Source organism: Nycticebus coucang, chromosome 16, assembly GCF_027406575.1.
Source record: "Nycticebus coucang isolate mNycCou1 chromosome 16, mNycCou1.pri, whole genome shotgun sequence".
NCBI lineage: Eukaryota > Metazoa > Chordata > Mammalia > Primates > Lorisidae > Nycticebus > Nycticebus coucang.
The window spans coordinates 82,464,053-82,486,689 of NC_069795.1; the positions used below are offsets into that span (position 1 = coordinate 82,464,053).

General features: G+C 39.8%; 1 protein-coding gene across 3 annotated transcripts in view; it reads right to left on the reverse strand.

Moving 5' to 3' along the window:
* The window catches only part of CCDC50 (coiled-coil domain containing 50), a 101,895-nt gene extending 80,614 nt beyond the window's left edge, over positions 1-21,281 (reverse strand). Inside the window, exon 1 of one of the 3 annotated variants that reach the window (XM_053564894.1) lies at positions 20,930-21,281. In XM_053564894.1, coding sequence (XP_053420869.1) covers positions 20,930-20,978 — 49 coding nt within the window. In that variant the 5' untranslated portion in view covers positions 20,979-21,281. The remainder of the gene's footprint in view (positions 1-20,929) is intronic. The other 2 variants (XM_053564895.1, XM_053564896.1) reach the window with 2 other exon arrangements.
* Between the last annotated feature and the right edge of the window lie 1,356 nt (positions 21,282-22,637).

Consider the following 22,637-nt stretch of genomic DNA (forward strand, 5'->3'; position numbering starts at 1 on the left):
AACAGAAGTTGCTGCACAGCTGACTGAGAATATGCAGATGACCTTAGGAAACTGAAACTGAAATACCAGTTGTCACCTGGTAGATGGGAACACAAAGCAAATTCATGAGAGTAATGTAACACTTGTTTAGTGATTTTTATTTTAAGCTGGTATTGAGTGAAGGAGAGAAGGGAATTCTGAGGGTGAGGCAGGTGGCATAGTTTAAAAAGGTATACCTTTTTAAGAAAACTGTCACTTTTGTTACATAAACTACACAGAGGGCATGCAGTGTTTGTATTTAGTCTGTGGAAGGGAGGCGGGGGTTTTGAAAAGGTCGGGGAACGCTGATTAGGTTATGCAAGAGTCACAAGGAAGATTGGCAGGCTTAGTTTATCTTGAGGGCTCAGTGACCTATAGGACAAGGTTTCATTCTCTGATTCAATAAAAGCCCACTGGTGGTGCTTTCAGAGCAACAACGAAGAAATCATTTCCTTTCTGTCGTTTCTGTCCCCTGGGTCAGCGGTGGGGAGGATGGAAAGTGAATGAGAGAGATTAGAGTCCGACTTGCATGCCTAAGCAGCGGTGTCCTTTGAGAAGCATCTGCGTCACGTGTAAACGTAAGAGCCTTCACCTTGAGAGGAGTCTGAGCTCCTTCTATAGCATGTATGCTGTAAGGTAGAACTAGATAACAGTGCCACAGGTGGGGGGCACTGGGTAAGATCATCTGATAGGGAAGCCACGGGGGAAAGGGGAGTGCCAGGAAATGTTTAATCTAGTGGTTAAAATAATAATAATAAATAAAAAGAAATCTATGTCAATCCCAAGGCCCCTGAAAATAGTATAATAAAATATGACCTTTATCAGCCACAGTGCCCCAGACAATCAGGAGGAAGTTGTAGAAGGTAAAAGGGGTCCCTGGGCTACCAATCTCATAGTTAGCAAAACTTGTTTTGAAGGTTTACATCCACAAAAAAGATACAAAAAAAAAACAAAGGAAGAAGAAACAAGAGGTAACCTTGCTGGTAACAGCATTCAACCACCAATCCAATGAGAAGGAAAAAAAGGGAGGATTGCGGAAGGTAAGAAAAGAGCACCTTCCATTAAGAAAAAAATCAATGCACATATTACAAAAATGAGAGACACTTAGAAAATGGCAAAAGCAGCAAAGAAAGGTAAGACATCCTCCCCAACCCAGATAATAAAAGTAGAGAAATATAGACAAAAAAATAAAAAAGCCCAGACCTAGATAGGGCAATCTGTCCTTCTTAACCCCACAGGAGCCCCAGGTAGCAAAGACAGTCTAGAACAATCTGGTTGACTTTTATATTGATATGGGACCCTCATGTCCTATAGCAGGGGAGTCCAACCTGCATGCTGACTTTGTGAGGACTTTTTTTGCTTACCTGTCACAAAAAGCAGGCAAGGACCTTTTTTCACTAATCATATTTTCTTAGTGTTTGTGTATTTAATGTATGGCCTATCACAACTCTAATTTCTACAATGTGCAGACAAGAAAAAAAAAGGTTGGGTACCCATGTCAAATAGTTAACATCCATGTATCCTTTCATTCAGAGGAGACTGTGATGGTGTCAAGAGTGCCAGAAAAAACTATGACTTGTCCCTTCCTACAACATGTAGGTTGTCATCTTGCAGATATAAACCTAAAATATAATTTTTTTTTCATATGCCCTAAGTTCCTGTTTCCTTTCTGGGTTAAGTTCAGGTTTTTCCCCCTTCCAGAAGCTCTAGTCCTCTTTACTTCTTCTGTATTCCTTCCTAACTACTAATAAAAGTCCTATCTTACCGCTGATTTGTGGTCCGTGGGTTCATTCCTCGAATCCCCGAGACCAAGGACCTACTGAAGGTGAAATTCCAGTATCATATTTGGGGGCTCGTCGTCCAGGATTGAAGATCTGTGGTAAGCAATGGGACCACTTCCCTCTATCCTGTTTTTCTCGACATAATCATGATAATGGAAACTAATAATTTGGATGCCCATTTGCCCCTAAAAGGTCATCGTGTGTCTGCTGACCTACAGGTCATGGACGAGAGGATGCTGGGAATGAACTTTCTAATTCTCCTTGGTTCCAAAAGAAAGGAGTGGAAGGGAATGTTAGAAGGCTTGAGAGCTAAACAAACAGTAGTTCCCAGAGGTCCTGGGCTACCTAGCAATGGTTCTGACCCCATGGCACAGGAGGGCCTTCAGAAAATCATGCTCTCCCAGCTCTAACTATCTTCTCTCCTCTTCCATGGTCCCAAACTTTTCCTATTTATCTCCATAGACCTCCTCTGCTTCACTCTCTCTCCTTGTAGTTTGCATGATTGGTTTGAACATCGGTAAAGGATTACTATATAGTCTAGTTAAGTTTGTACCGGCTCATTCTGGTATTTTTCAGATATTATAAGTGTGCTTCAGATGTGGTAGGTGTATCATAAGGATGTTTTTACTGCCTTTCATTATAGAATTAAATTCAATTGGCTCTCTGTGTATTTGAGAAAAAGCTGAATTATGTTAACAGTTAGAGGCCAAAAAGTTGGCTCCAAACAAAGGGCAAAATGACTCCCCAGGGCTTCTCTGGGCACCAGGAGCCTATGAACAGAAGCCTGGGGCAACTCCCCAAGGCAAGAATGGCCCTAAACCCTTGGCTACAGTTAAGTCTCTTGAAAAGGGTGGTACCTGTGGCTCAAAGGAGTAGGACGCCGGCCAGCCCCACCACATACTGAGGTGGAGGGTTCAAACCCGCCCGGCCCCAAAACTGCAAAAAAAAAAAAAAAGTCTCTTGAAAATGAAGAAAGGCAATGAAGATGACCCCAGATATTTGATTTCTTCTGGTTTATTGGCGTAAATGGAAGAGTTCAAAGTCATTCGGGGTTTCTCTAAGACTTCACGCAGTTGTAGCTGATTATAATGCAAAAATTTTAGAGTGTCTCTCAACCCTGAGTTTAATTATAGTTACCTTGCTAACATTTGGGGTGGGGGGGAAGGAGGGTGGAAAGCATAGCATTTAAGACCTGCTCATAATAAAAAGCCTATTTTCCTTTATTACCAGGAATTTAGAAGAAGCTTATAGAATAATGAAAGGTTAAACGTGCAAACACCACACAGCCATTTTCCAGGGCTCATCCCCATTTTGATTAATACTCTGGATCAGGCACAGAAAGGGGAAAACTTGCATCAGGCACTGATAGCTAATTTCTCGGAGCTGTGCTGCCAGCAAGTAATAAGCACAGGAGAACCAGCGGTACTAAGCGCTACACTGGTAATTGTGGCTAAGCACAGGGGCTGAAGAGGCCACTCTCCTCAGGGATTCTTCCCCAAACATTGGAAGGACACTTCCTTTTGTTTGGCTAGAAGGCTTCTTAGGTTGGTCAGAGGACGCTTTGACAACCCAGGAATACAGGGTGGGATTGATTAAGATGCTGGACGTTTGTTCTTTCCCACAGATGGGTAATGTTCTCTCTCTGAGAACACCCAGGTAACAAGTTCTCTTGCCAAGAGAACTGTCATCAGGTGGAACCAGGCTCCAGATACCTGATATTTCGGCCTGTGCTGCCAAACACTCTGCTGGGCTATGTTGGGACATGTAGATCCCCCCAGACGCTGAAGAAAGAATGTATGGTTTTCTTCTGCACCCAGGCCTGGCCTCAGTATCAACTCTCCACTGGTGAAGAGGCCCTCAGAGGGTACTCTAAATTATGATACCATTTTTCAGTTAGATTTTTTTGTAAACAAGAAGGAAAATGGTCTGAAGTGTCCTATGTGCAAACTTTCTTTTCCTCAGGGACAACCCCCAACTGTGTAAAACCTGTCAGATAGATTCAGCTCTCCTGGCAACAGTAAATTCCCCAAATGGTCAGGGATTCCCGAGAGAGATCACCACTGTCACCACTTAGTTCAAACCCATCATCTACTTCTCCCACATCTTCTTCCATGCATTCAGAAAACCCCAGGAGGGAGGCTGTCCCAAGAGCTTTTTCTGGTCCTACTGGAACCCCCAAAAGGCAGCCATATCCTTCTTTGCGTCCCTTGGTTGAGACTGCGGATGGTGAAAGGGGAAGTGCACGAGTAGACTGTCCATTTTCTCTGGCAGATTTAAAGCAAATTAAGGTTGATTTGACCCAGATAGGTATACAGATGTTCTCCAGGGGGTAGGACAAAGCTTTGACCTCTCTTGAAGAGAGGTAATGCTACTACTAGATCAAACTTTAACTTTTAATGAGAAAAATGAAGTTTTAGATGAAGCTAGAAAGTGGGGTGATTTGTGTTTCATGTCCAAAACTGATGGCGGTATGTCTCTTAAGGAAAGGGACAGATACCCCACAGGAAGACAGGCAGTGCCCTTTGAGGATCCTGAATGGGACCCTGGGAAACAAGGTGACTGATGGCGTAAACATTTTCTAACATGTATCCTAAAAGGTTTACATCGATCCAAGAAAAAAACCTATGACCTATTCTAAGTCGTCTACTATGTAGGAGGAGCAAAATGAAAGTCCCTCAGCCTTTCTTGAGTGGGTTAAGGAGGCAATCAGAAAACACACCCAGTTAACAGCCAACTCGTTAGAGGGCCAAATTATTTTAAAAAATAAATTTATCACTCAGGCGGCCCCAGACATTTGAAGAAAACTCCAGAAATTGGCTCTAAGCCCAGATCATAACCTAGAGAATCTTCTTAAAATGGCCACTGTGGTCTTTTATAATCGAGATCAGGAGGAAGAGAAGGAAAAAAAGAAAGGGGATAAAAAAAGAATGACAGGTCTAGTAATGGCACTCCAACAAACAGGCACCATTCAGGGGCAGAGGGAAGCCAAAGGAGCTAAGAACAAGTGCTTCCAATGTGGTCAGACTGGCCACTTGAGGGAGACTGCTTCCAGCAGGACCGCCTGTCAGGCAAGCCACCAGGCAACCTGTCCAGAGTGCAAGGGTGATCACTGGAGGGGAGCCTGTCCCCAGAGGCAAAGGCCTCCTGGGACAGTGATCCCATGAGCGCCCAAACTCGAGTGAGGGTGCCCAGAGTAGATTCTCATGGCTGCAGCTTGTGTCATTGTTGTGCCCAGATCTTGAAGTCCCCCTCAAAGACCACCGGGGAGCCGAGTCCGATGCAAAAACAAAAAGCTGTTTTATTGCAAGTTCAAACTTGGACTCCTGGGGTCTCCGTCACAACAGATCTAAGCCAGGAGCCCTGGGATCTGGAGTAGGGGGTTTTTATGGTCCCGCGCAGCAGGTAGGTGTACACAGCTTGAAACAAAGGGGGCACATCTGGATTGGTCAGTTGTCTCATGATGCCTGGGCTTGCCTAGAAGGCGAAACTTAACTCCTAAGATGGAGCTGGTCTGGTTCTTTCATCATCACCCTTCAAGAGCCCAGGGTTTGCCTCATAGTGAAGGGCCAGGAGATAGAATTTCTTTTGGACACTGGAACAACCTTTTCTGTACTCCTCTCTAACCCTGGTCTTTTATCCCCAAAATCCATAACTATACAGGGGCTTGTCTGGAAAGCCGGTTACCAATTTTTTCTCTCAGACTTTAAGCTGCAATTAGGGTGACTGGTTGTTCTCTCAGGCCTTCCTAATCATGCCTGAAAGTCCTACCCCCCTTTTGGGGAGGGACATACTAACTAAAGTGGGAATAACCATTTATATGAATAGGGGACAAGAACCTATACTATGCCTTCCCTTCTTAGAAACAAAAATTAACCTAGAAGTGTGGACTACTGAGGGACAGGTGGGAAGAGCAAAATATGCTTGACCAGTCAGTCCAAACAGATAACAAAGACTTGTGACTCTTCCAATTCACCTTTCCTAACCCTGACTTGGGAAGGTCCCTTTTCTGTTATCTTGTCTTCTTGTAAAGGTGTTAAAGTTATGGGAATAGATTCCTGGATACATCATTCACAAGCAAAATCCTGGAACCCGCCACCTCCTACAGAAGCAGACCATGAAGTGAATCAGCCACAGTCCACCTACACTCGTGAGCCTAAAGAAGATTTGAAATTATTATTTAGAAGACAGCAAGAAAACTGTTAATACAGTTTTCTCTCAAAATCACAAATTTTATAGACCCCCTCCTCTCACTGTTCTAACCTTGTCTTTTAATGTACTAATCAGATTTGTTTTTCAGAGATATCATCAAATCACAAACAGTGAAAAAGGTTCCAGCCCAGACCTGACTCTGTTGTAGACCCTTGGATCACCACTCATCTAAAGAGAGTGGTGTCCCCTTCTACTGATACAGGGTTCCCTCATTCTAGCTCGTACAAGGGACCTCAGTTTTCTGGGCCTGGGCAATTTCATGAAGAGAATACACTAACATTTTACTCCAAACTAGAAGAATCAACCTAGATTTCCATTTACTGTGAATCCTCCATCAACCTCCTCTGAGGAACCTCTAACTGCTTCCCCCTATCACCGTCCATCTTCAGCAGGAAGCAGTTTGGAGCGGTCAGCGCCCCTTTTCCCTAACAACAGTTAAGAGCTTCTATTCAGAGAGGAAAGATTGATACAGGATTCCACCATTCAGGGCTAGACAGGGCAACCCCCATTCTCTAGGCCCAGGTGAGCTCAGAGGTCAGACCCCCATCTCCAGGCACAAGCAGACTACCTTTTCCGGGACATACCCTCTGGGCTCTGATAAGACCATGAACAAAGCAGCCTGAGATGGTTTTTTGGGTGGTTCCACCTAGAGTAGGAGCACACACCCTAATGCCTCCTCAGAGACAAAAACTGTAAAGGACCTGATAACCTTGCCCTAGTGGAAGAGGAACTACATTCATTCATTTGTTAATGTACTCATTAGCTTTGAAAAGATGTTTTTCCATCTACTAACTGCCGGCCTTGTGTAATCCTCTAGACCTAAGACCCCTAGATAAAAAAGTGCAGGTGGAGACTCCTCAGTTAGGTTCAGTTCTTTCCCCCTCCCAGAAGTTCTGGTCCTCTTTACTTCTTCTTTATTCCTGTCTAACTTCTAATAAAAGTCCTATCTTACCACTAAAAAAGAATAAATTTTACTTGGTTGATTAAATGCTCAAATTGTTTTTTCCCCTAGACATCTGGAAATCAAGTTTCCACAGAAACAGGCTTGCCACTTTTCACATGCTGCTGCCATAGCCAGACAATAGATCTCCCTGCAAGATAAGCCCCAAAATTCTGCACAAGACAAGAGAGACCAACCACCTGGACAAATAGAAAAACCAGGTTGGGCCATAATGGCCAACCTAGTAGAAGTCATCTTCAAAAAAAACACACACACACAAAAAAAAAAAAAAAAACAAGATACCTAAACTGAGACAATATTTGGTAAAAGAGAAAAACACAGAAGAAAAATACAACCCCTACTAGAGACTTTCCCAAAGCAGGGCCTAATCTGCCCAAGTTAGTCCCTACCATACCCCCAGTCCTGCCAATGTTCAAGCCTCACTCAGAGGAATGCCAGTTTGTTCAGGACCTTTGAGTTATAAACCAGATTGTCTAGGAGATACACCCAGTGGTTCCAATTCATACACTCTACTGACCATCTCTGTCAGGAAACTTATGCTAATTTATGGTTTCAGATTTAAAGAATGCCTTTTTTACATCCCATTAGATAAAGGCTCCCAAGAGATCCCTGGTTTTGAATGTCAGGATTCTTCCTAAGACTAATACCAAACAAGTTGTTAAAGACTATTTTACCTCAAGGTTCAAAAGAGCTCACCACAGTATTTGGGAAAAATCCAAGCCAGGGATCAGAGAAACTGCCAACCAACAGATAAAATTCTTTTACAATATATAGATAACCTCTTATTGGTAGTAAAACCCAAGAATCCTGTTTGGAACACCATTCAGACACTAAACTTTTTGGTTCAGTAGAAGCTGTAAAATAACCAAGAAAACAGCTCAGATTTACAAAGAGTCTGTTAAGTATATAAGATCTGAATTATTAAAAGGACAAAAAAGCTGGTGCAGGGCCTTATACCTGCAATCTTAGCACTCTGGGAGGCTGAACTTGAAGTCAGGAGTTCCAGAACAGCCTGAGCTAGAGTAAGACTCCGTCTCTACTAAAAATAGAAAAACTGAGGCAGGAGGTTCCCTTGAGCCCAGGAGTTTGAGGTTACTGTGAGCCAACATATTTAGAAATCTAATTTCTAGACTAATAGTAAAATCCCTATATAAAGCTTTAAAAAGAAAACATCTTGAATTCTTAATATGTACCCCAAAATGCCAAATATAGTCAATCAAATTAAGAATTAACCATCCCAGCTCTAGGACTCCCTTATAAAATCCCTTAGATTTTTAATGCTTTTGGTTCAAGTTTCTCTGCCCTTTGGACCATCAAGTATATAAGCCTAAATCTGAAGCTTATATAAGCCTCTGATTAACAACATAGATCTAGTCACTTTTCTAGTACAGAATCTACCTGAATATGCAATGGCAACTTGCTCTTCAGAATCTGTAGAAATGTTTCCTAGCAAGGAATTACAATATAATCAACAGTTTACTGAATTTCTATAGTTCTTTGTACTTCATAGGTCCAACTTTAAAAAGTTAGCAGAGTGAGAATACATTTCCTATTCACATTGTGGGCCTGAGTTAAGGTAAAATCAGAATGTTTAAAATAACTTTTTTAGTTGAATGTCCAGGATTGGAAAGCAAAGTCAAATTCTATGTGAAAATTACATAATTATAGTTTATTGAAATAAAAGAATCATCAAATTGTCATCATTAAGCATGTTATAAAGGTAGATTTTTGACAGCCAGTCCCAATCTACCAGCTATTAACATGAAGGTTAAAAAACTGGGTAATGTCTAAAAGCAGATGGCTTTTCCTGATTTCTGTATAGTAAAAGCTTTCTGCTAAGTCTGCAAGATATCTGGCATCATAAGCCTAATTTACAGAAATATTAGAGTTTTATTATAGCATATACGATACAAACAAATTTAAGTACAAAGAGTACTCTTCTTAATCCCAGATTCCTGTCAGAAATTTTCATCCTAACTCAGCGGCAGCTCATCAAGCGATCTTTGACAAGTCACTGCAAATCAAGCTTCCTGTCCAGACCTAGGAGCGTACAGTACAAATTATCTTTAAGAGCTCATCCAAATTAGATGAAGGATTGTATGAAACATAGCTGATTCGGCATAAGTGATATGAGCACATCATTTCATAATATGATAATTGCAGATAGTACAAAGCCCGTTCACACAGGAGGACTGCTGTGCTTTCTCCCGCACCAAATAGTGCTTTCTTCCTTGTTACTGTTCATTCCAAAACAGCATCCAAAAATGACAAACATCTGTATAGTAGTTTTAACCACTAGTTTATCTTAAAATAATGTTTGCTTCAATCTGGTGCCTTACAAAAAAGTAAGCTTTTCCCGCTTTCAACTACAAGTTCTTAAAGAGCCTTCAGTATCACAGTAAAATGAGACCATGTTATCAGTCACTAACTGCCCAATGAAAGCAAAGGTGAACCGTGCCATGCATTAAAAGGTTTTCCTAGGGCCAGATGATCGGCATACACCCTGACAAAGCTAAAACCTTCCATATTCGGAAGGCTTCTTAAAGATCACCAAATTTTTTAAGCTTGCCTAGAATGTGTATTAAATGCCCTAGATTTCTATACATATTGCTACTAAAACTGGCTTCAGTACACCAGAGTGTACTGATTTATCAAAAGGACAAAAAATATACTAATAGTATACCTTGTTATCATGTAATATCCACTGCAGAGGAACTGAAAGAAAATCAGGGGTAGCCTGCATCTGTTAACAGTGAAACAAGCTGTCTACATATCTTTCTGGTATAAAAGATTCACTTGCCTTGTTTTTCGTTTTTTAAAGAGACAAAATGGTTTAGATTATTTAGAAAATTTTAACTCCCTATAAGGATACATTTGTTCTCTGTAGCACTGCATGTTTTTTAAAGCAATGTTCACTTCTGACAGACCACATAAAGCTAGAAGACACCATTCTAAAACAAGTGCAAATTGAACATTCTCTCCACAAACAAAAACTCCTGGGTTGATTCTCTTGCTCATGCTTTCTCCCCTCTTTTTATCATAAACCATTACAAATTTACAATCTATATATTCATTAGTTTCCAACCTAAAATTTTTAGATTCTTCACAACTGTCTAACGTTACATACAGTTAAGAATTTTAAAAACATGTTACATTTGATCTGTTTAGGTAAAACTTCATAGAACCTTTTATCTAGAAATAAAGGGGTGTACACAAAAAGTCTGATAAAACCCAACACCATCTAAAAATCTAACTGGATTCTTTAGTAACATCACTTTACTTGAAAATGTGCGCGTATTACCAGACTCCTATATAACTAAAACTAATCCTTAAATAGGTAAGATTATTTCTTCCAAAAGATACTACTGTGGGTTTAGGTGTTGAGTGAATCTCAACATCAGTCATACTCCTATAGGAATTTGAGAAAGGTAACAACTTATACAACAAAAAGTAAAAATGATTTACTCAAAAAAAAAAAAAAGAAAGAAACAGAAGACTTGCTCCTAGTCTCCTACTCCTAATCCAGTGAATTCACACAAATGATCACAGCTCTGACTCTAGTGTCATTTTCAGTTAGCAATAATCAATTTTGTCCACTAAGCAAAAATTGTAAGATATTCTAACAAGCTTTTTGAATAATATCCTATGTATAAGAGTCTCTAAGAAATACTAAGACTAGTCCTCATCTTGAAAGAACGGCTCAATACAGAGAATGAGACAAGTTGTGTAAGGAAGCAAGTACGTACACTTGCAAATGAGATGAAGAGACACACAGGAAAGAAGCGGGGTGTACTTAACAGAGAGTCAGCATTTGAGCCAGGCCAGCGGTGGGGAGTAGAAATAACTATATTTGGACAGTGGTGAAGGAAATTCAAGGCAGAGCGCTTGGGTTAGGAGTCAAAGGAATATGATCCGGAAGAGAAAAGTGGGAGAATTTACAGGGTAATTTGAACATACTGAACATGGATCACTACATTTTACAAAGTGTTTCCATATCCAGTTCTTCAGTTAAATTCTCACATCAAGCCCATGTATTAGGCATAGTAAATGAACAGAAAAGAAAATTAAAGCTTAGAGAAATTTTCTCTGAATTCTTACATATAATAAATGGCAAAGGGAAGGGAAAACAAGTCTTACAAATCTAGACTCAAAGTACTTCCCTTACCAAGAAATTAGTCAAACTTAAATTTTATACAGAAAGAAAGCTAACTAAATAAAAATAAAGTTTTAATAAACTGTATGACTATCAAATATAAATAAATGAAACCCCAATGATTTCCACAACATTCTAGAGAGATTTCACATTTCATTTAGTAATCAATTAGAAAATAGAAGATAAATTAAGAACCTGAAAACAGTCTACTAGAGACAGATACCCTTTAGTTTTTAAGAGTCAGTGAAAACTTTACATTTAGATAGCCAGAAAGAGTTTTTTAATAAGGACCTCACTCACTCACTCATCATGTCCAGCTTCCTGCAATATTTCAGCAATATCTGGTTGGTTACCAATATATACTTATACTGGTGAAATTGCTATGATCATCCTTTTTCACTCTCAAATTATCTGGGTGTGGCATATAAATTATTTGGCTACCTTGCCTTTAAACCTTAGTAGCTATCCTAGTTTGGAAATTTGAGGGCCACTAAAACCAACCCCCTAGAATTTAGGGGTTAGAAGCATAAGAAAGAAGCATCTATCCACAGCTCACTAAACCATCTTTTTTCTGTCACTTCAACATAGACAGATAGGCAAGATGAGCTTTCAAAGATCAGGCTTATGGAGCTTTACTGGGGAAACTATAAAAGCAACAGAAAAGAAGAAATTAGTTGAGAATACATTAAAGCACAATTTAAAATAATAATTAGAAATCTGAACATAGAAGCCTGGGAAAACTATAAAAGTAGGTTTGTCTACTTAGAATCCAGCAGTCACTAACAGAATAGAAAACCTTTCCTAGGAAAAGCCAGAAAATGAGTTGTAAATGCAGACATTGACAGAGGACAGTCCTTTTCAAAATAGCTGCTGGCCCAGATAACTGTTAGGACAAACTAGAGATGTTTAGGTAGAAAGAATGAGGATCTTAATCAAGTCCCTTTTTTCTCTTTCTCTATTTCAAAATTCTCATCTAGGCAATAAGGAGTTTTTCAGTCTACTTGTCAACCCTAAGATTATCTATTTATATAGAACTTCATAATATGAAAGAAAAAGTTAATATTTTAAAGTATTTGGTGGGATGGGTGTTATTCAAAACTGGTGAGTATAATACTTAAGTCATGGAATCTTCCATAGTCAATACACAAAACAAATCATGCTGCTGATGGAAAGGTAGTGAAGAGGAAAACAGTCTAGTTAAGTCACTCACACCGTTATGGTATGTACGGACATGTTAAAACTCCTGAAGTTAATAGAAACTGACTCAATCTTTATGAGTCATTAGAAAAGCAAAAGCCAGAAAAGTCCAGGGGAGACTCCCCTGGTATTTGTCAGTGTAGAGCTGTATCAGGACTGGAATCAACCCTTCAAAGTTTGGTGGTAAATCAGCCAAGGAAGTTACCTGATGCAAGTTTCCAATAAGACAAAATGGTACTTCATTTAGGCAAATCAGTAACAAGTTCTGAACAGAGCCAATAATAAGGAATAAGCTAAAAAACATAAGCAAACTTTTTCTTAAAAGTTGAATCTGCTGAAATCTTCTGCATTTTACTCCTGAAGGCAGCACAGACCCTTAGTCAGAGCTGGCATATGGCACACTGTTACTTTACATAAGCTCTCTACCCAGATTTAAAGTTCCTAGAAATTTACAGAAGTGTAAATTTTATGTCTATATTTTTAAAAGTCATTACACTGTGATAAGATTTAATCAACAATAGTTCCCCCAAATTAAATACTCTGTCATAAGAATTTCATCCATAATAGTTCCCAAGAGCACCGCTATACTAAAGCAAAGTTATTAATATGGTAACCGGTACTCATGCTGATAGCTGAAATATCAAAGGTTAAATAAAACGCTTCCGGGCAGCGCCTGTGGCTCAGTGAGCAGGGGACCGGCCCCATATACCGAGGGTGGCGGGTTCAAACCCAGCCCCGGCCAAACTGCAACAAAAAAATAGCCGGGCGTTGTGGCAGGCGCCTGTAGTCCCAGCTACTAGGGAGGCTGAGGCAGGAGAATCGCCTAAGCCCAGGAGTTGGAGGTTGCTGTGAGCTGTGTGACGTCACAGCACTCTACCAAGGGCAATAAAGTGAAACTCTGTCTCTACAAAAAAAAAAAAAACAAAAAAAAAAAAACGCTTTCAAAAAATTTTCTTTCAAAATGGTTCCAAAAGAATTGTTTTCTGTATAGTACTAGGTAGTAAAAATTTTAAGCTCTGTAGATGGCATGGTTTCCACCACAACTCCTCATCTCTGCCTGTGCAACATGAGAGCAGATACAGGCAGTATGTAAATGCATGATCACGGCTATGTTCCAACAAAGCATCACTCACAGACACTGAATCTGAATTTCATATAATTTTCACATGTCACAAAATACACCTCTTTTATCTTCGTTGAATAATTAAAAAAATAAAAACCATTCTCAGTTGACTTACTGTATAAAAACAAGTACTTTACAGGCTCCTGAAACAAATTTCAATTGTTGAGTATAATTATTGCTCACTCTTTAACATTATCAGATAAATAAGATATTAAATGCAAAAACTTAAGACGTTAGAACAGGGAAGGATCCCTGTTCTGGGGCAGCCACAGTATTCTTTTATATTTTCCAAATGCCCACTGTGTAAATCCAAGTGTGGCATCTGTATGCAAAAACTACAAATTCCTGGAACCATCTCCAAGAGATTCAGCTAAGTACAGAGGTATTGCTTGCAATAAAGATCTTCACATCATTCTAATATTGAACTAATCCTTAAAACCACTGACATTTGCTAAATATATACATAATAACACTTGTACCCAGAATACATAGAGAACTTTCCAGGCTTAATAAGAAAATAGTCTAATTATTTTTAAAAACGGGTGAAAGTTTAGAACAGATGCTTCAACAAACATGAGATTGGCAAATTAGCATAAGAAAAATACTCAACATCATTAGTCATCAGGGAGATGTATGTTAAAGCCATAACAATATACTATTACATACTTATTAAAATGGCTAAAATTGAAAATATAAAAATTAAAAAGACTTGACGATATTAGCCCAGCAAGGATGCAGGGCAATTGGAGCTCATACACATTGCTGGTGAGAACGCAAAATGATACAGCCACTTTGAAAAATTTGAACATAAACTAGCCATTTGACTCAGCCATCCCATTCAAGAGAAACAAAAACTTCCATTCACTCACAAAAAAGCCTGTATACAGACATTTAAAGTGACTTTACTTACACCACTCAAACTGAAAACAACCCAAATGTTCTTCAACTAGTGAATATAAATAGTATGGGTATGTACAGCCATATAGTGGGAATACTTTACTAACCAGTAAATGGAACAGAATTACTGATTACAGATACACATACTATATCAGAGACATTACGCTAAAAGGAAGAAGCCAGACTCATAAAGCTACTTACCATATTACCCCATTTATATAACATTTTGACAAGTAAAAAGTATAGGGTCAGAAAACCAGTCAGTGACTGCTGCGGACAGGGAAACAGGGTTAAGGGGTCTAAGGATTATGAACTATATCTTGATTGTAATGGTAGTTACAAGGCTATCCATTTTTCAAAATTCAGAACCCTATACTAAAAAGAATGAATTTTTACTGTATGAAAATCATACCTCAATAAAACTGACAAAGAAAAAAAGAACTACTGATATATAAACAACACTGGCTACATACAGTTCATTAGAAGTCTTCACTGCTAGTGTCTGTGTATGGTTACCAACTATCCCGTGTCTGAGTGTATGTGCCTGTGAATGCCTTTTAAGTGAAATGACAAAAGGAAGTAATTATTCCTTATTATGTCCTTTTATAAGTAATATCTGAGAACTCTTCCACTGGTTTCTAATTTCAAACACCAAGAACATTATAGATTCAAACATGTAAATAATTCCCAAAGTCTTTCTGAACATAAAAACCAATTATCCTTTGTAGGCTAAGATCTAGGGTATCCTAATTTTATATTTTTGAAGCACAGGACACCTTGAAATGGGTCATCATTTAAAATCATCAATCCGATCGCACTTCCAGTGGCCACAAATACCTGTGTAGCTGTTATGAAGCTTGTTTTTTTTCCTCCTTCAAGGATCAGTGATTCATTTTTTAAATATGCTTCTGTATTTGGAAAACCGTGGTTTCACATAGGATTCACTTAAGTTTGGTAGGATTTATGTATTAATACAATTGCTTTATGAGCAGCAGAATATCATATTGTTTTTTGGCACTGAGGTAAAATTCACTTATCTCAATAACTGTTACGTCCCTGACAAAAACTGAGGAAAGCCCATCTCCTCTGTCTTTCTTAAAAGACTTAAGCCCTTAAACTTTAGCCTCTTCAGGCTGAGTATACCAACGAAGACATGCATTTTGGCATGACTTTTCAGGTAGAAAAAGAAAACACTGAGAAAAGTGTGACTTCCTATAGCTCACACAATAATTCATTGGCCAAATCAAAACTAAAAGCTCAAAACTAATCAAATAAAAAAACCTACATTAACTCAGTATCTATATGAAGCATTAGCTATAAAATAACCTCAGAAAATCAAAGTATTATCATTATTTTCATTCTGCTCTTTTAAACACAACAGCATTAAATGAAATGCATCAGGGATAAAACTTTTATATCTACAGAAGACTTTAAAAGAGAGAGAGGAGATAAAAGGAGGAGGAGGGAAGAAGCAGATAACGGAGGAGGCGGGACGAAACAGCGTAAATAGTCACAGTTCTAAACTTTTCTAATTCTAGGCCTAACTTGCCAATTCCTAGCTACTTAGCATCAGTGGCTTACTGAAACTCACTTCCCCTTCCTGGCCCTCAGATTTTCAGCTGGAAAATGAGGAGGTTGGCCTAGATCAGTGGCTTTTAATGTTTTCTACTCTGAGATCCTGTTTTAAAATATCAATTAACTCTACAGTTTCCTACGTGGGACTTGGCATTTAAATACTTGTTAGTTTAAAAAAATTTATTTTACAAATCACAGTTAAATCCATGTGAAAAAAATCCATTTATTAATTCAAGAAAGTACTGCATGCACACATATAGCAACAAACTGGAAGATTTTTTCCCCCTCATGCGAGAGGCATTTTGGGCACACATTTGAATTGAGAGAGTTCTTTTTGACAAATCCACATATTCTACACCACAGGGAAGATCACATCCATGTACTACGGGGCATTTTTGTACTGTGGAACCATCCTCACACAGTATGTAGCACCCAGCAGATCAAGAATTATTATTTTTTAGGTCCGTATCTAACATTCCTTCTAGCTCCCAAGTTGTGTTTATTACTTTACATTTAAGAAAAAAATTAAGCCTATTATTAAAATAAAAACCCACACCACAAAACGACATTTTAGAACTGTTTTCACTAAAATTCTACTCTTAGTAACTATTACCTTCCACAGACAAAAAAGAAAGCAACAGTTCACATTTTTCCTATGTTTATATATATATATATACACACACACTATATATACATGTTTATACATATAAACTACATATACATGTGTATATACATATATATATAAAATGAGAGAATTAATTCTTATACCTACAAAACATTTTTTAAAATAAATTCAACATTTTTTAAAATTTCAAAAAAAGAAAACAAAGTTTTTTAAAATTTCATGTTGGCATTAATGATAAGTGACACATATGGCTAAAAGGCATTATTTCTCCCCTTGCAGAGCTTGTACTCTGAAAAAGAATATAAAATAATTATGCTAGAGATAAGATAAGATTCCTATACAGGGAACACCTGATAATGTACCCATTCATTCTCTCAGACATTTATTCACATGTTCAAACCTTCATTGAATATTTGCTGACCATATGAAAGACATGAAAACAGATAATGGTGAAGCAGGGTAAATAAGACACAAACCTCCCAGCCCAAGGAGATCCAGCCAGGGTCTCATTAAAAAGCAACAACAGCAAACCTGATGTGGAATTCTGAATAAACGGGAAAGTGAGTTCATCTCACAAATACTACAATCGCTTTAGATACCTAGTGTACATGTGATAAGCTTTAGATCTCTAGGACTTCGGCGTTAACTGGTTGTTACAGAAGTAATTTTCTATCTTTCCCCTTGAATTTCTGGAGTCAGGCCATTAATGTAATTTATCCCATTAGGTGATTTGGGGTGTCCTGAATGTAAAGTGAATCAATGCTAACCAGGTATGTTTCCTTTTATAAACATTTGAAAAAAATGTACTAAATTTTATCTCTCATTAAAGAAAACAAATTTGTTTCCAGAATAATAGCTACGTGTATTTCAAGAAATAAGCCACTCCTTGGTACACTGATGTGGACACAGATGTTAAGCACAGACGGACACACACACACACAGTTCACCACCTCTGAAGGTGGTGAAACTTTCCATCTAAAGAACAGTAAGAATAGAAAATAAAAAAACGAGATTTGAGAAAATGCTGCAAAGAAAGATAAGATAAACACTGAAAGAAGACAGGAGAGTTGGAATGCACATGCTAAGAGGCTAAAACTAGTGCTTAAGAAACTGCAAATAAGTTGATAAAAGTAAATAGGTGTATAATGGCTTTGATGAACATTCTCAGACCAAAACTTTACAATGATACAAAACCTAGGTTAGATGGGGTAAATCATAAAATTAAGTAAAAACTAATAAGTGGGAAATTAAAATCAAGTAGTGACACGGGAATCCGACCAGAGAAGGGAAAAAGGAAAATGAGGAGTTTTGATTGCTGTTTCAGAAAAAAAAAATTGGTAAAGATGAATAAAATCGGCCAAAACAATCTAAGTTTTTCAACTAATTAGGAGTGTTTATTTTTAGAAAAAATAGGCTCTCAGCTATGAGCTCTAAAATAAAAGAGGCTTTCAGAATACTGTTGGACTATGTCTATTCCTTTGCCTAACATTCCCAAATTGAATGTAACATTTCAGGTGTAGATCTACTGATTTTAAAAGTGCTAGGCATTATTTCAAATCTTGTTGCACAGAACCTCAAATGTTTCAGAAAAAGTAAATTATTATGCTTAAATATTGGCTACGGTATTTTCCATTACAAAGAGGTATGTAGATGTTCCAAATATGCTTTTAACCAGAAAAAATGTGTTGACATTTAGTTGACTTATTTCTTTTCACCTACATATGAACTGAAACAGTTCCCTTTGTCTCCTAGTTTAAGAGAGATTTCCCAATATATAAATACTGCCATAGTTGTGTGTGTGTTTACAAAAGTTCTGTACAAATGGCAAATATCTTTGGCCTCCTTAAAAATGAAGTAAGCAAGCACTAGCTTTTAACCTAATGAAGATTTTTCAAATATCTAATGGAATGTCAGCTGCTGCTACCCATGACCTGTGCTGACAAGTTTGCAAGAAAGGTCACAGGGCACCTCACCCTCTCCTGGGCGGCGCCTGTGGCTCAGCGGGTAGGGTGCTGGTCCCATATGCCGTGGTGGGTTCAAACCCAGGCCCGGCCAAAAAAAAAAAAAAAAAAGAAATGGCAGTGAAAAGGGGCATACGTTCACTGCATTATTATTCACAATCTCTATTGGAATCTACACCATAACACCAAACTGTACATAAACTGTAACTACACATACATAACCAAAGGTTTAAATTAAAAACAGAAGTGGAGGAGACTTTTTTTTTAAATAGAGTTCAAAAATCTTGTGTCAGAATACTAAACAAACTGCTACTACTATATCTTCTTATATTTAGTGTTTCAGTATTACAGGGGTCACAATCATTAGGGTGATGACAGTGTTGAGACTAAGTGGGCCATAATTAAGGTATATATTAGCTAAAGAAAGATATACTTTATTATTAAGACTTGACTACTTCAGCAACTTAATCACCAGAAGACATCTGTAGTATATCATTTCCTTTGACGATCTTGGAACCAGAAAAGTCAGATGCTTATAAAGACAATGATCTTCTCATTAATTGCTGAACACCTTCAAACTTACTACATATTTAATTCTAACTTACTGAAGACACATGAAAAAGCTATACATAATTTCCTTATTAATCTCCAGTCTATGTAAGATAGACTGCCAAACACCATCTTCTGTAAAATGAACCAATTTGAATGTATTAAAGTCTAGTTTAGGAATGGAAAAATATTGCATTTTAAAATAAAAGGAGTTTGTGAAACTCCTTAAGAAATAATACATTAAAATAAATCATATCTTGGTCAAAAAAAGAAGACCTAAGGGTAACATAAATGTATATAAAGAAAGTTTACATTTTTTGTACTGTGGAACTACCCTCACACAATATGTAGCACACAGCAGATCAAGAATTATTATTTAGGTCCATATCTAACATTCCTTCCAGCTCCCAAGTTCTTGTTCCCAAAGAAAGTTTTAAGTTTTTTTTCAGGTCAATCACACGAATAAAAAACTGGATAAGATCACAGCATTATGCAAGTAATATTTCATATGACTTTTTTTTTTTAACTCCAATTTTCATAGTATTCTTCATCCATTTTGAAGGAAGCACACACTTAACACAGACACACACACACAACTCACATCCAAAAGCAAGAAATAAGCAATCTCTTAGACTAGGACTCTCAAAGTAAAATATTGATCTGCTTTTTCTATCACCCAGACTGCCTGGTCTTGACAGCATAGTGAGAAATGTATCTACATATGAACGCCACAGTCTTTACCAAAGCCAAGCTAGCAACAGAAGAGAAAAATGCTAAGACCTCACATCCAAACTCTAGCCCCATTACAAATTCTACACGAAATCAGTGATGAATCAGTGTTTGAAACCCTGGGAAAGAAAGCAGCCAAGGAATCTTACTAATTTGGGTGGGAATTCTGGCTTGGCTTGGGTACCCACAAGACAATTTGAGTCAAATTAAGCTGGCAATTAAACACGAAGTTCCAAGAAAGCAAAAAATGGTTATTTTTCAATTCCACATTCCTAAGACACTTCAGGCCACAATACTCAGTTGAAACAAATAACATCCGCAACAAAGACAGGCTTTGCAAGCCACTGGAACTTGGACTTGCAATAGCACTCGCCAAAGTCTGTGCTTCCCAGGACCAAAGAAAAGCCAAAGATAACTGAAGGGTAAGGTGATGCGGCACCCAAGATCTCCATATAGGTCCTGGGGCACTGATGAAGAACAGAAACGGTAAATCAAAGGGCCACTTGCAGTTAGCTACGCCAGGCCAGTACCACTATTTCCCTGGATGTCGTTTAAAAACAAGGTCACCAGTCTCATGATCCCCTAGCTCACTGCTTTTTGTAAGAAAATGTCTGAGCAGTTTCCCATCCACCTGCGCAGGGCAATGCCAGGACTGAACTTTTAAACCTTGGGGAAGGTGGGAAAGTCAGCCAGCCAGACGGCGGGCTAGGAAAACTGGGTAGAAGGAGGGAAAGAGTCATGTTTCAAAACAAAGGCTCCACACGAACGTCAACCCCTCCCCGCTTCCCAGCCTTCCAGCCAGCTAGGATGGGCCTTGATTTTTCAAGAACAATAAGTAACATTCACGCAGCTTTTCCGCTTTCACTAAGAGCTTTGCCATTCATGGGAAGATTTGCTCTACTACTTGCTGTGGGTGGTGCTATCCTCCCCCCATCCACTTAGATAGTAAAAAAAAAAGCTTAGAACGTAAGTGACTTGCCCAAGGTCCCACAGTAGAACCGAAATTCAATTCCCTTCACGTCCAGGTCAGGCGAGCACAAGGCTGGCGCCCCGTGAAGGCCGCGGGAACCGAACTGACGACGCCTCTGCCCTGAGAGAACGCAGGCTGGGAAGGAAGAGGGGGCCTCCCGCCTTCCCACGCCGGCCCCTACCTTCCTTGACTCCCGGCAGCTTGGACTGGTCGATACTGACTTCAGCCATATTGGGCTGGGGTCCCGGTCGCCCCTGACCGCCCGCTTCCCTGCCAGCGCCCGCGGAGAGCGGGCCCCGGGGCGCAGCAGCAAAGCCCAACGCGGCGCCGAGTCCGGCCGGGAGCAGGGAGGGGGCCGGCCCAGCAAGGGCTGGCGACAAAGGCGGCGGGACTCTGACCCAACACACCAGGCTCAGGGCACAGCTGCCCGGCCACAGCCACCTGCTCCGCGCCGCCGACCCCGAGCGGTGCCAAATAGCCGAAGTCCGGAAATGGACCCAGGCGGTCCAGTACGGAGGGAGAGAGGAGACAGAAAGCGGGCGGGCGGGCAGGCGGGCCGGGGGAGGAGGGGGAGGAGGGGGAGGGGAGCTGCAGGTCTGTAACCGCAGTCGCCAATGGCTGGCGAGCCCGGAGCAGCTCCCGCCGCCGCCGCCCTCGCTCTCCTTTGTGCTCAGCGACGCGCCGGAGGCCGGGCTCCCCTGTGCCCCCACCCGGGCCCTGCCTCCCTCCCAGGGGAGGGTCTCCTGTTTGGGGGGGCCGGGGCTGCGTGTCCTAAAAGCCTCAACAAAAAGGCCACACGGGTCTCCCAAAATAATACAATCGTTCCTGCCAGCGGTGTAGTCAGCGTTCCGGGCTCTGCGTCTGGGATTGAGAGGGGCACAGGATATTTGCTGTGTGCCTGCCTCTATCTCACGGCACCCTGTTAGCACTCAGGATTAGAGGGGCGATAAAATATGGGAATAAAACACCTCCAATAAAATGTACGGAATTAAGAGCAGCTGATTATATTTTGAGCCAATTTTGTGAAGTGAGTGTTCACAACCAGCTGGGGAACTGAGTCATTCATTCATCAAAAATTCACGACTGTCTATCTACCATTTGTGATTTTCGGTACTGGGGGTGATAAAAATGTGTGTCAGACTTAATCTCTGTTACACATTGGACTATAATTATAACATTTCTACCTCCCTCAAATAGCCATCTTCTCCTCTTTCATCTCCTGGCAGCAGAATTCCCTCTCCCTTTGGGAAGCTACCCCTTTCCCGCTGCTCCTTCGGGATGAGTCCCTCTCCTAAACTGGAGCAGTGGTGAACCCCACACCACCACCACACTGTGCTTTCTCTGCCGCCTACACAAGCTCATCAAAGTGTGGGCTGTGTGACTAAGACAGGTCAAGAGTACTTTCCCGGGCTTATCACACAAAGAGAGACAGATAAGTACTCCATTTCCTCTGAGGAAGGTTATCTCGGAAGGTCTACCAGACAGTGAACCCGAAATGAAGACAAAAGCAAAGGACGGGGGAGATGAGGGCATGTTCTGATGTTACCACAGTAGCCAACCAGGATATCCCCAGAGCAACTAGCAGTTTTTCAGTTCTTGGATTCTGAGATCTACTCCAGGCACCCTCTCTATTTATCCTCAGTTTAGTTAGTAAAAGTTGATTTTCAGTCACTTACAGCTCACGTGTTTATTTGAACCTGACATTGACAAGCAGACAGACTTTAGCCTAGCAACACTTCAGCAGAAGGCTGTCTTAAACCAGAGGATGGGAAACTATACCCCCAGGCCCAATCCAGCCTGTGGAATTTGAATGACTGCTTTTTACATGTTAAAGTGGTTACATTTTAAATGGATAGGTAAGTTAACTAGTGTGATGAAAATGTGTCAAA